Here is a 14,573-nt window from a genome sequence, read left to right on the forward strand (position 1 = left end):
AAATAAACGGTAATGGTTTAGACACAAGTTGTCTAATTCTCGTGCTATGATTGTGTTCCACCTTTTTTTTTTTTTTTTTACTTTGTTGAAGCTTTGCCTAATTCTATCTATAGCAGAAATGAACTGACCTTCCACTTGGAAAGGATGAGATGATCTTAACTAAAGAAAAAAGAGATACGTTTGCCCCTCTACTGAGGTAAGAATATCGCATCAGTACTCAACACCCTTTTCTTTTATCCTTCTGTTGTTGATTTTCTCAACCCTTTGCAATATTAAGAAACCTTTTTTTTTCTCTCTTTAAAGGTGGACTTGGTACATATAATAGCTGTACTGTTAAATGCCGTGTCAACCATAGAGGTGATGGAATGATGAGGAAGATTGGGCTTTCATCTTTTCAGTAGCGTTCTTAGGTGGGCATGCTTTGAGGATAAGAAAGACTCTACATAGTGGTATTATTTATCATTTCTTTTTATCTTTCCCTCAAACAGCCTTACATGCACTAAACTCCTGTATGAACCAATGGCTTCAATAGGTTTAAAATAGGTTTTTTTTTTGGTAGCATTAGGCTTTGATAAAAGCAAGCAATTGAAGTTAGTTTACAGGAAAAGGGAAATTATCAGCATGCACGCTTGTGGTAGCACTTTTTCCAAAGGCATATTCTTTGAAGCACAACCCAAACCTAGCTTGTTATTTCACTAGCTCATGGAATCAAAAGCTAATGTGGGTCAAATCAAATCACACTTGCCAAATGTTATCTTCCCTTTCTTTGCAGTTCCGTTTTCTGCTTTCTTTCATTGAAAACAAACTGAAGAATGCCTTCAACTGATTCCAATTGGGGTTCCATTTCAGAGTTCCTAGAAAGTTGCCAATAGATTTTGAGTGCCCTACTGTATATGAAGCAAGCCTTTTGATGAACATCATTTTCAGATATTTCTACATCAATACAGCGCATGTAGTGAAAAGAGAACATCGTGAATAACGTTGGGGACACCGACACTCAAGTTGTGTACTTAACTAGACACATTTTTATGTTTAACATGCTTATCATTGTTCATTTTGTTTTGTAGTTGTACCGTCAAACATCTCAACTGTTTCTGCTTTGTTGTGACATGCTAAGGAAGATGATATCCAATGCCTGAAAAATTAAAAAAAAAATGAAAGAAAAACAAATTGAAAAGAGTAAGGCTGTTTTCAAAGAGTTTGACATGAACCAGGAAATGGGTAGACAAAATCATCCCAGGATACGATATTTGCAGAGTGGGTGGGGCTATGGAGTTGATGTCTGGTTAAATGATATATACAGATTGCAATAAATATTCCTTAAGGCAAAAGAAATAATAACTTTTTAAGAATTACATTGAAAATTTTTAGGTAATTTTATGTCTTCATAATATAGTCCAACACTGTATAAAGCTGCTGTATCTTGGCCTGCTGTGGTTTTTAGGAAAACAATGATAGGAAAGAAACAGCTCTTTTTCCATATATTTATGCTGACCTGTATAATAAATGAGCCTTCATGATTAGAACATCTATGCTGCTTTTCTGAATAATGTGTTTATGAAGGGTCTAGGAGCTGATCTGGTGTGTGACCAAGGGGTGGGGCAGCTCTAGCCTGTGCAATCACTGTCCATCATTCCATTATAAGACTGGCAGTCAGATTTGAATAAGCAAAGTCAGAATTTGATTAACAGAAAGGGTAGGTAATAATTATATCATCCATGGTGGATCCCAATCTGAGGCCCAATGTATTAACTGAGTCCTGTCCTGTCGTTCCATATGGCCCATTTGGCTTTTTTCTTCTGTTTTTTTTTTTTTAATATGATATAGGCAGTCTAAGATGTCCAGATGAAAACCCCTAGCTTATAGCATCATTAATGCTGTTCAAAACTGCAGGTTGTTACCATGTCAGATGATAGTGATAATACCAATCTAGTAATAGTGATTGTCATAATAGTTTCATCAGAGGGTTTGGTTGTTATTTGATACAGGCAGTCTAAGATGTCCAGTTGTTTCAATGGCTGTTATTATATAGATAAAACAAAATTTAGTAATAAAAGAACAGTAATGGAAGATGAAATGTTTGGCAATAGCTAGCTAGCTACACTAATTTCATGTGGTAAAGTTGAGGTCCAATGGGAAAATGAAGGGATAGGCTTGCGCAGTGGAGCGATCTTGTCTTATCCTCATGCTAAAAATATAGTGGGAAAAGGTTGCAACAGCCCGAGGTTGTTGTTTCTTAAAAGTTTGTAACTAATTCTAGAAACCAGCTGCTGTTAACATGGAAAGAAGAACCAACTTGGTGAAGCTGTTGTCTAGGCCCCAGGCGTTAGCTGATAACATTGGCATCTGCTGTTAGTTGACAAAGCACCAAAATTCCTTGTGCTTTTGAAAAGATGAAAAAGGATATGAAAGTGTTACATTCACAGGCTTGAAATTACCGTGAAGCTTCCAACATGTTGATTGATTGAATGATGAAAGATGTTTCAAAATTGATGTAATCTTGAAGATTTTGCATAGATCCCCTCCAGTAATAAGAGGAAAAAGATTGATTAGACAGATAATAGTGCTATTAAAGTGGAGGCAGCTGGTCAAGTTTTGATATAAGGAGAGAGTTTGAACACTGCATAAACACGTTTTCTTTCGAAGTCGGTCCATATACAGTGTAGTTTGGTGCAGTCATGAAGCATGAACAGTAGCCCTCTCCCAGACTATTTATATATAATGTGCAGATGAGCATGTTGGTGTCTTAATCATCCATTTGGAGTTGTGATTTTATAGGGGCAGAAAATGTTGTGTGGTCCATTATTGGTGGGCCAAATCTCCCCTCCCCCTGCATTTGCGTAGTGAATCGTCTGAGGGACAGCACAATATACATACATATGTATCAAGCGTTCTGATATTGGATAACAGGACCATCTATTTTCTTCCAATTTATCTGGTCCAAAGTGATGGCTGATTCTTTTGTAGTGTCATCTTCAACCCCATGCTCAAGTCTACGTCACTGTTAGAATGTACAACTTTTGAAAAGAAGAAAAAATGAAGAAAACAGGGGGACAGGGAAAATGGGGAATACAGATTAAAAACATAGTACATCCCATCTATCTTTGTTGTTGAAACAGGTCATTGCATCAGAATCACTTTTTAATATTTTAGGGGTTGTAGTTTGTCCAATCCAATGTTATCTACACAACATCCTATCTATCCATCCACATTGAAAATCCCTCCTATTCAATGTTAGATATCATGTCTGCCCACTTTCCTCAACCCAACCAAACTACATAAATGATTTGAGTGGTTGGCTTTTACACTGGTTGCCTAATGTAGACAAGATGCAACTATTCCAAACACTTTTAGACAAAGTACCCACTCGTGAACAGCGAGGGAGAAAGGGAAAGATTGAGAAAAGAGAAGCATAATGATTTTACCCAAGATGGGGGGAGTTGGGTTTGCAACCACAATCCCCAAGAACCTATTAAAGGGATGAGTAAGACCTCATGGTCTTGGGCACATGGATTTTGAGTTAGTGGGAGAAGCTGATGTTTACACTTGCACAACAATCTGTCAAAAACCTTGAGAAAAGAAATGAAGAATAGATGCAATACTTGCTTTCCTTTGCTCTTTTTTGGTTCCTCTTTTCAATGTTTCATCCATTCAGTGGGGTTTGCTGGATTCAAATTTGCAATAAATAATGTCTCTCTAATCTTTACCCTTACTCCACCCATCACAGCAATATTGTGATCCATGTAAAAGTAGACTCATGGCAGGTCATTGAAATTCCCACAAAAAGGAAATACTCATTGTGTAAGATATGATTTCTAGGTGAATGGTTTATGCACTCTTCCTTTTGGGGGTTTGTGGGATTCTTATCTTGACCCACCATGCCTTTCCAAAAGAAAATTATATAACCCATGATCCTTGCATAGTAGAATGAGAAGGGTGCAGAGTAAGAGAAAGGGAATCATCACATTACCTTATTGATCAGTCAAATTAGGTTTTTAGAAACCCCAAACATTGTGATCCATCTTTTTCTTTATTAGTAAGTGTAACCTGATTGTGTTTTTAATTTTTATTCTATTGCCTACTCGACTTCAACAAGATACCTTGAAAGAAAAAGTTCCCACCCAAACAAATTAATGCCATTGAAGATTGAGCCTTCTTTTCTTTATGCCCCATGATGATTCCTACCATTGAAATTGGAAAAAAATGAGCTGTAAAAATTTATGCTAAACTTGATTCCCATGTCTCCATTGGAATGTGCCCTTAGTTGCTTTGAATATCAATGGGGTTTTCACTAAGGTTCTTTTTCCATAATTGTGATTCACACTTATTAAGAAATGATACAATTGGGGAGGGGGCCATCTCAGTTTTAATTTGACCTTACTCGGGTCTTATCAATTATCTTAATTGATGACTTGAGAAATGGGTGGGCGTGGGGTCATGACTTTTAAAGAGAAACAAAGATAAAATATTTATATATCTATCTATATTATGCTAGGAGAGAACAAAAGAAGCAACAAAATCAATTCCAGGATGATGGACTTGGTTACATGAGTGCTGCCCCCTTTCACAAGGGAGGGGGTGAAGAAAAAAAAGTTCGGGTTCCCATCCCTTGTTGATTGGATCCATATTCTATGCTTTTGTACTGTCCCATAGCTTTGGCTGCCCCACACCCAACTGAATTTTAGAATATCGTTTTTATTTATATCAATGAAGTGGACAGCTTATGTGACACACATATCAATCCCTTTACTCCAAGTTCAACACCCTTTTAAACTTGAAATCATTAAAATTAAATAATAAAAGCACAACCATTTGTCCTAATTAAGATTCTTTTACAATTTTTTTTAAAATTTTTTTTACTGTAATGCGTATTTAGTAAATATCATGAAAATACAATCAATTAATAAAATCAATTTGTAAGTTGTAATTATAAATATATATGAGTATTTAATTCAATGATTGATTTAATTAATTTTTTTATTTCTTTTTTGTCATCAGAGGAAGAAAAAAATTGAAGCAAAGGAATAACAAACGAAGATAAAAGGCTTTGGGTCAAGTGTCATTATCTTAGTCGTCGGCATTTTGTTGGCTAGGTGCGTAGTGTGTACGTGACGATGAATTCGAGCATGCTTTTGATTATCTTTTTTTGTTAAACTAGATAGATATCTAGCATTATTATTATTATTATTATTATTATTCTGATTCATGTGTTTATTGTCAAACAATAATTATGGGCGAAGAAGAAGAGAGAGAGAGATGTGACCCACAAATGAAATTGATGTGTGATTCTATGGGAAATGGGACCAAAAACAATGGGGTTGGTTTTAGTTTATTCACACATCTTTTTCTCGAGAGGGAGACATGTAGTTGTGTAGATGTTGGTTGTCTTTCTTTTCCCAATTAATTATCTAAAACGTTTGCTTCTGATTGATGGTTTGAGTAAAGGCTTTTGAAAATCATATGTGTGGATTTGGGATTCCAATGTGCAATGCACCATGATATATGGGTGTCATTTGACCAAAGATTAGCGTACTTAATTCCCCTTTGACAATCCCAAACAATCTTCAAAGATACCATATTTTATGCACTCTTTATCAAGCATTTACTTACCCACCATTCAAATAAATTTAACGAGACCCTTTTTTTTTATAATGTTTAGGGCCTACATCACGAGGGGTGCAAGGTGATGATGCTGTCATGCTTAAGATTAATTGAAATTAAGAGCATATGATTTCCCTACTCACAAGGAGTTGTGCTCCCAATATATTCTCATGTTAGGTTATGCATATTGGTAATTAAATATAAGGTATAATTAAATATATTAAAGACTAATACTTTATTTCTTAGATATAAGGTATAATTAAATGATTTAATTAAAAAATATGAAATATATATTTATTAATAGGTAAATTAATTTCTAAAATATTAAATACATAAGAATCTTTGAATGAATTAGAAAATGAAACTAAATCTATTAAAATAATAATGAATTTGTTGGAAAAAAATAAAAACATATATCATATTAAAAAGCATGTAATGTACTTTTGAGTTTGGTACAAAGAAAATATTTATTATATAAAAATAATTATAATTATACGAGAAAACAAGTTTTCTTCGCACACATTAAAAAGGTAATATTATCCTCAATTAATTTTACCAACAAGTGAAAAATGTTTTTCACCCTTTCAGATGAGAATTAGATTGCCTTTCAAGACGGTGACTTAATCACGGTTGGTGTTTTTAAATTACCGTCACGTAAACTTATGAGTTTCTACTAAACATAATAATCTAATCATTAAGTGTAGATCACCGTAGATTTTGAAATAACCATCGTAAAACAAAAAGTCACCAAAATTAAAATGTAAGACTTTCAAGCTAAAAGTCTCATATTTTAAGTATTAGAGTGTCTTCTAAACAAAAAGGAAAATGACAATGATTTTATATAACAATCAATTCTTAGGTTAAGTTAATCGAGATGATCAATTGATCTACCTAGCAATCTAGCATGTGGATCATATGAGATCTTGGAAAAGGCCAAATGAAAAGGAGTCAACCAAATTAACAAAAATTATATATAAAAAAAAGGGGACAAAATTTAAAATTATGCCTGTGATCCATTTTTAAGGGAGAAATGCTTATTTAATTAATTGCATGAGTTGCCATCTCATTGGCTTAAAACTATTAACCCCCAAAAAAATGTGCATATAATTGTTGAACATTATTCTTGTAATAGTAAAAAAAAAAATGTTGGGAACCCTAAATTCAAATATGGATCCAGAAAGCAAGATGTTGATGGCCAGTGGGCCATAATGATGCTACCAAAATGCCCCAATAAATCACAAAGAGACAAACTTTGAAAACACACACAAAAGGAAGAATGATTTCTTTTTTCTAGCAAAATGGTTCCCCAACTTTTTGATTGGATTCCTAGGCAAATTCACCTTTTCATTTTAGGGTAAAATTCATTTACCCTAAAAAAGCACTTGTCAATAATGTATGGTGCAATGCAATGGCATCATTTGGTTTCCAATTATCTATTTATTTCCTTAAAAATAAGATACTAAAACGTATCCTCTAAAGTCTAAGCTTGCTATATATTCTCCACATGGTATTCCAAGTACAAGGGACGCACCGTAAAAAAAGAAAGAAAGAAAGAAAGAAAGAGAAAATATCAATAGAAATAATGGAAAGGAGGAAAGAAGGGAGAGGTAGGGAATCAGATTCACATGTTTGGGAGGGCATGCCGGTCATAAAGGGACAGATGGTCCCAGATGTGGTGGGGGCCACCCTAACAAAAGGCCCCCAAGTCTCCCTTCCAACAAAATCTTATGTTACTATTATTATTATTATTATTATTATTATCATTTACGTTACCAAGAATAGTATTTTATTTATTTTTGTGGAATATCTCTTCCGCTTTAAATGCTAACTTTGGCGTTTTGGTCCTATTTATTGGGTCCCACATATTTATATATACTTAGCATAGTTCTAAATTTGGCCACTTTGTTGGACAAAATTTGAAGCTTTGAATTTTGGTTGTTGGGATTGGAAATGAAGATGACTTTCTACATCTAAACATTTGGCCATGTTTTTGGGGGACCCTTTGGGTAATAAAGCCATAAGTGTGAAAAGAATTATGTGATAATAATGTCAATAACCAAACTCTTTGGATATTGACCCTTCAGTTTTATTTATTTATTTATCTTTTAATAAATGCAAAATTTTTTTATTAGAGAATTTTATCGACATATTTGTCTCTGTTCCAGATTGTGAGTAAATTGTTTATTACATTAATCACATAAGATATTAATATATGCCGAGAAGCTGGTATAACTTTTTTTTTTTTTCATAAAAAGACCACTAAAATATTCAATTAAGTTCATAAATTTTCTCAATTTTCCTGAATAAGCTGTTACACTTATATTCGTTCTATGATTTGTAATTAGATAGGTTCTTAAGTTACGAAAAATATCAATTGATTTTAACAACATTTGAATAATTAATATTTTGCACGCATGATGCAAATGTGTTGAAAGTAATTGAGTGAAAATTTTCTCAAATATTATCATTGCAGTCTAATTTTGCTATTATAAATGCGAAAGATATCCGTTGATCATAAGGTTAATAGCCAATAAAATCATGTTTCTTATGGAACATTTTTTTTCATTTATATATATATATATATATAAAGATTTATTTGAATAAAAATTATAAATAAAAGTTTATTTAAGTATAATAAAAAATGAATTTTTTTTAAAAGTTTGTAATCATTCAAGGGAATTTACTATTTTAGCAAGATAATTCTATAGACTATTTGGTATGATTGGACTTGAAGATCATTTTTCTTTTCTTTTTTTAAGATATATATATATATATATATATAAATCATAAACTAATATCCTATTTCTTCTTTTAAACATCTAAATGATCTAAAAGTTTTTCAATCTCATATAAATTTTCTACATTTTTCATTAAATAAAATTATCAATAATATCAAAATTAAAATTTTAAATTGATGCAATTTATGTAAGAAAAATAGTAATATAAAAACCTTAATAATAAAACTAAGGGTTTAATAATTCAAGGAATTTTTTAAATGTTCGCGTCACGCGATATAAAATGATAAATGATATTTAAACTAAATCAATCATTAGTTATAACAAAAAGTTTATTTTATTTTAAATAAGAATATAAGAACTTAATTAAGTATAACAAAAATATTAAAATTTTTTAAATATTATGAAAAAAAAAAAGTGAATGAATTTAATTTGAATTTTTTTTAAAAAGTCTGGTTGCCACTGATGAACAAATGTCCAACTATTAGCGTTTCCACTAATTAAAAGAAAAAAAAATCTAACTAAATAGTGATATTGAAATCATTTATTTTTTCGTTTTGATTATTATGTGGCCTCTACTGTCTTTGGTTCACCTTCTCTGTCTACGCTATTATTATCACTAAATTTTTGGCCATTAAATGATTTAACTTGCCCCTCATCTCTCCGTCACGCATCATTGACCATTCTCTCTAATTTATATGTCATCCTGAAACACACATGCATGAACCATGAAACCCACTTGGGAAAATATTCATGAATCCTCATGTCATTTTCATCTCATGTTAAATACCCATCAAACTACGCACCCCTTATCTCTATGCTCTTGTCAACATGTTAAACACATCATAATTTTCCAAAAAATAAATTTTATGAATATTAATATTCATGTTCTGCACACAATCTGAACTCTTCATATTTTCGCAGTGATCGATAAACATGCCAAAAAAAAAAAAAGTGGTAATAATTGAAGGAGGAGTGCCGTACCAACTCATTGTGAGTTAATAAAACCAATTTGAATGGACCATTTTTCAGCGTGATAAAGCATAGAAACCAACTGCCAAATTTAGCAAATGACGGTGGAATAATTAAACTTTGCAACAATTGTCACATTACTGTTTTACAATAATTAAAAAAAATTAATAAATAAGTGGTAGGAGTATAATTTCGAAAATAATATTACATGCAATAATGTGAAAAAACCAATAATAGAAAAGTTGGCAGTGTGAATCTAGTCAGTATTGATGGTGACAAAAGATAGACGGCAACAGGGTAACGTGCGTGGGATGCGCCTCCTCCAACCACCACCCTACACCTCTCTCCTTCAACTTATCAGATCAGATCAGAGCAGATCATCATCGTTTTCAACTTTGATTCATAAACCTACCTCTGATAGATAAGATGCTTTCACCCTTTTTATTTGCTTATTTATTTATTTCATTAATTTCTTATTACTTAATAATAATAATAATAATAATAATAAAGTCGACGTTTAAAATACGGCGGAAAGAAGAGAAAGACCTTTTTCGTACTTTTATTTAGTTGGGTGTTGCTTCCCAGTGTCCTTTTTACCACTTTAGGCTCTGCTCCTATCCTCGCACCTTTCTTTCTCGTGTCTTATAAATTAATCTTTTCCTGTTCTCTCTTTTATAAACAACAAATAAATTTATTCTTCTTTTATTGTATTGTACGATGCTTTTAGAGATTGTTTTTAAATAATTAATTCTAATACTAGTTTAGAAAAAAATGTTATAAATTAAAAGAAAAACGAAAAAAAAAGATATTTGATAGTATCAATATATATTTTTTAAATCATTTTTTGGGAGAATATAATATTTATTTTTAATTTTTTAAGAAAAAGAATAAAAGGGAAAAGAAACTGTTGAAACCGTGCGTTTGGTTGTGTGCAGGACGACGAAAGAAAAGCAAAAAAGAAAGAAAGGAGTGAGTGAGTGGGACTACTGCCAAACAGCGGCATCACAAACAACAGCGACATTTGCGCGCGTCCTACGTGCCAGCGTTTGCCTCACACCTGTCCCTTTCACTCCCCACCTCGTTGACTCCACTCCTTCTCGCGCGTCACCCCACGCTCCCATCTACCCTTTTCTTGGTTTCTGCTCTCCCTATATCTGTCGGGGTAGATGCCCCCATGTGGGTCCCACCCCTCCCTCCCTCCCTCCCTCCCTTTCGCCTTCGTTTCTTTGAACTCAAATTGCTAACATGCGCCCCCATCATCGGCCCCGTAGTTCACTTCGACAGGACAAAGTAAATAATCAATTATTTAAAAAGAAAAATAAAAATAAATAAATGCAGACTTATTGCACATTTCCATTTCCTCGCTTTTCCCCCTCGTTTCTCTTAAAATAAATTTAATAAGGTAAATATTTTTCACTCAAAAAGTTGAAATTGTATCTTCATTGTCTTGGAAAAAAAAAAAAAGAAGAAAACCCAAAGGTTAAAAAAATAAAGAGAAAGAATTCATCTAACTAATTACAAAATTTGAGTTTTCAACATTTCAGTTTTTTTTTTTGGGTGTGTATTTAAATTATTTTTGGGTAGTTAAGACATGTTAACATGAACACTAGCATTTTTGGTGGATTTACAGATCGGGCAAATGTGAAGGCTAGAGCCACAAGCAGTACACAAACACAGATGCCTGCATGGTAACAGCAACACACACGGTTCTTCCTTCCTACAATTCTTGCACAATCTGCTGCTTGTACCACTTTCCTCATTATTGTTATTATTATTATTATTACCATTATTATTATTATTATTATGATCATTCTTCACCAATTTCCTCTCCCCTCCTTCCACTGCTAACGTGCGCCTCTCCACTTCCCAACTGCTGCCGCAACTAGATTGCGCATCATCAACCTCCTCTGCCGCTGCCTCCTCTTTTCCTACGCCGCGGGTGCGCTCGTCCTTAAGCTGCGCCGCAAGGACTTGTTCTAGGTTGGTCCGTAGGGCGTTGGCCGTGGCCTCGTTGGTTTGAGCCAAGTCTCTCCAAATTTGGTTCTCTATGCAGAGTGACTTCACCCTCTCTTCAAGTGCCCAATTTAATTTCCCAATCTTCTCAATTTCTTCCTCTTTGGCTCTTAGTTTCTTCATTATTCCTCCTTCTATTGCCTCCATTATTTTCCTTGCTTGCCTCTTCCTCCTTTCCTCTATTTCCATCCTCACTTTCTCCATCTAAACCAAAAAAAACCCCAAAAATCCATCAATATTAATTTTTCAGGAAAAGATAATAAATTAAGAAAAAAAAAACCAAGTATAAATCAATGCAAATGAACTTGTCCCTTAGTGCCACTTTCTTTCTTACAAAATGCAGGTTTAAGAAGAAAAAAGTTCTCTCACAAAAAAATAGTTAAAACTTAAACTTTCAATTGAGATGGGATATTTGCAAAGATGGATTAAACTTTAAGTATAATGAATTTTAAGCAAAAGGGATTAAAATTTATTAAATTACAGCGATTAAAACTTGAAATCCCTTGAATTTCAGCTTAAATGGATCATAAATGAGATGAAACCCGATTACGTGTTCCAAATCCAATGAGTTTTCACGTTTCAAAAACAAGAAAAAAGAAAAGATTATATTAATAATAAGAGAGACTTACATGTTGGGAGATGAGGTGATCAATATCCAACTCTTGCTGCTCAATATGGAAGGAAATATCATGGCCAAGAAACGAGAGAGGAGAGCAAGAACTTTTGTTGTTGTGGGGTTGTTGTTGTTGTTGTTGTAGAGAAGGGAAAGAAAGGATTGGATTAATGGAATCTCTAGAACGCTTCCTCGGTAGAGGAAGATTGTTGTATGTCAAAGTACTCTCGGATTTGATCGCTGCAGGCTTCTGATGGATTGAATCAGTAACCACAGAGTTGTAGAAAGGAAGCAGTCCTTCCGTCGCCGCCGTCGTCGTTCCTGATAATGGTACCCCATATCCCATCTGGGTTTGAAAGATGTTCCCGTTTGCTTCAATGGGATTCATCATTTCCCTGAAAGAAAAAGAAACCGACGTATAAATCTTTGATTTTACAGTAGATGCGCGTTATCTCATTGTTTAAAGAATCAAGCTGATCAGAAGGGTACCTGTTTCCTAAGAATTGAGGACGGAAGAGATTAAGATGCCTTGCTTCAACAGCCATAGACTAAAGAAAAAGTTTGCGTCTGAGTTTGCTCTGCTTTTGGTTTCTTCTTGTTTTCGAAGGAGAGTTGTTTTGGCTTTTAAGAAGGATGGAATGAGAGAGAGAGAGAGAGAGAGAGGGGAGGAGGGGCATGCAATAGAGGTGGCAAGGCCGTATGGTGGGGTTTATTTAGGGATTGGTTCGGTTTAGAGAGAGAGTGAGAAACTTGAAAGAATAATAAATAAAAATCAAATAATTTCTTTCTTTATGTTTTTAGTTTTTTATTTTTTATTTGTGGGTGTTCAATTTGAGATAGATTTATATGGAGAAAAGTAAGCGTACGTGAAAGCAGATTTGTTTGTTGGTTTGGGTTCTCTTGTCTATTTTAGGATTCGTTTACCAAATTATCCTCTTCCCCTTCCCCTCCTACTTCACTCTAATCTAATCAATCCCGTTCCATTAAAAAGTAACACACACATCTAGAAATCTAGTCCGTAATTTAAGCATCTCTGTGGGGGTATTTCTGGGTTTTAACAATACCGGGTTTTTACCGTCTTCTTACTTAACTGCCTGTGATGACTGATGACAGATTTAATGAACTGACAGCCAGGGTATCTGCCACGTCTACATCTTCCACGTAAGCAGCTCTGGTGTTTTTCCACCTTTTACTGAAACAACGTCAAATGAAGTGGGGTCCACGAGTACACGTGTAAGACACGGTGAGAGAATATGACGACAAGCAGAGTTGCGGGACCCCACGTGGGGAGTACCAGCGTGGCAAGATTGTAACGAAAAAAAAAAGGGCAGAGGACTTTAGCTGGGCCTAGGCAGGTGTTGAGAAAGAGGGAGAGAGAGATTAGGGAAAGGTACGATGTACCCGGGAAGGGCTGGTCTTTTGGCTTTTTCTATTGATTTTGATTGCATCCATGCTGGTCTCATGGGAAACGTTTAGCCTCATTTTTTGGCATTTCCTTATGCCACGTGTCCAAATTTCCCTTCCCCTCCTATTGCTATTCACAAAATCAAGTTAAATATCTCCCACTTAAATGTTTTTCTTGTTTATCTCATCCTCCTCAATCGGTTATCTCTTAGGTGTTACGATTAAAATTATGTTTCAATCCCAATTTCAATGTTAAATTAAATAATTCATTAACACTATATCAAAACCATCAAATTAGATGTTTATTTAAACAGTTTTCACGTACTTAGGTTTTATAGGAATTTAAGATTTATGTAATTACGTAGATGATACTCTTAGCTACATTGCTTTAGAAGATGATAGAAAGGTTGACTTTTGTATTTATTATCAGCATATCAAAATTTTATCACTGTAAGACTTGTTTTTACATCTAGAGAGACACAGAGAGAGAGAAAGTGTTGGTCACTTATTGCAAGGTAAAATCAACTCTATATACCCACAGAAAAATTTTATCAGTTTGACTAAATTGATAATTAAGAAGTCTCAATATTAGCCAGATAGAGTTAAAGGTTTAATTGTGGGCGTATGGAATGTGGGCAAGTTCATAGCTAAGCTAGGCATGGGCAAACATATATATAATATAAACATAACCTAAGCTAATGTAGGGTTTTAGGGTTGTCCTTTATTTTATCCTTCACCTAATGAATTGGTGGGGGCATCAGCTAGACATTCAATGTAACTTACCACAAAAATGGAGACTATATATGTGAATTTGTTCGTTGGACATTTTAACGTTTAATGTAAACTATGTTTCTTATAATTGATGTATACTGTCGAACCACTGAGGTGCTATTAGTCTGCTAACGCGTGCTTAATGCTCAGTAATTGCCTTTACATCTTTAATTAATTGTGCTGATTTATGCCTGCGCAAGTCAAGCTTTGAGTTTATGCTACAAGGCCATTAGGGCTTTGAATAATTGAAAGGTAAACCATTCAATGAGAAATTCGGTAATTTGTAAATGCTTCTTCCTTTGATTCACGTCAGTTACGGGGCTTGATCAATTAGGTTAGCACCCATGAGTTCACACTTTTTATTTATTTCATAAATTTATCGCAATCGATGAATTTTACGAACAATTTTATATAATAATTTCTTGTTTGATGGAAAATAGTTTTTCAAAGATTTTGTGCTACGG

General features: G+C 33.9%; 1 protein-coding gene across 1 annotated transcript; it reads right to left on the reverse strand.

The window, feature by feature from the left end:
• Nucleotides 1-10,685: 10,685 nt before the first annotated feature.
• On the reverse strand, nucleotides 10,686-12,680 carry BRG3 (SBP (S-ribonuclease binding protein) family protein). The gene is made up of 3 exons (XM_018124066.2): nucleotides 12,424-12,680; nucleotides 11,951-12,329; nucleotides 10,686-11,525 (listed from the first exon to the last, which is right to left on the reverse strand). Exons 1-3 carry the CDS (start codon nucleotides 12,477-12,479, stop codon nucleotides 10,893-10,895), a joined length of 1,068 nt encoding a protein of 355 aa, XP_017979555.2. The 5' UTR covers nucleotides 12,480-12,680; the 3' UTR covers nucleotides 10,686-10,892.
• Between the last annotated feature and the right edge of the window lie 1,893 nt (nucleotides 12,681-14,573).

This window comes from Theobroma cacao, chromosome 7 (assembly GCF_053813885.1).
Source record: "Theobroma cacao isolate CCN51 chromosome 7, ASM5381388v1, whole genome shotgun sequence".
Taxonomy (NCBI): Eukaryota; Viridiplantae; Streptophyta; class Magnoliopsida; order Malvales; family Malvaceae; genus Theobroma; species Theobroma cacao.

Excerpts from the sequence above, each read along its gene's own strand:
- BRG3 (XM_018124066.2), bottom strand. The coding sequence starts at position 12,479 with ATGGCTGTTGAAGCAAGGCATCTTAATCTCTTCCGTCCTCAATTCTTA. Across the intron at positions 12,330-12,423 it reads CCTCAATTCTTAGGAAACAG|GGAAATGATGAATCCCATTG; the intron begins GTACCCTTCTGA and ends TTTTTCTTTCAG. Across the intron at positions 11,526-11,950 it reads ATCACCTCATCTCCCAACAT|ATGGAGAAAGTGAGGATGGA; the intron begins GTAAGTCTCTCT and ends TTTTTGGTTTAG.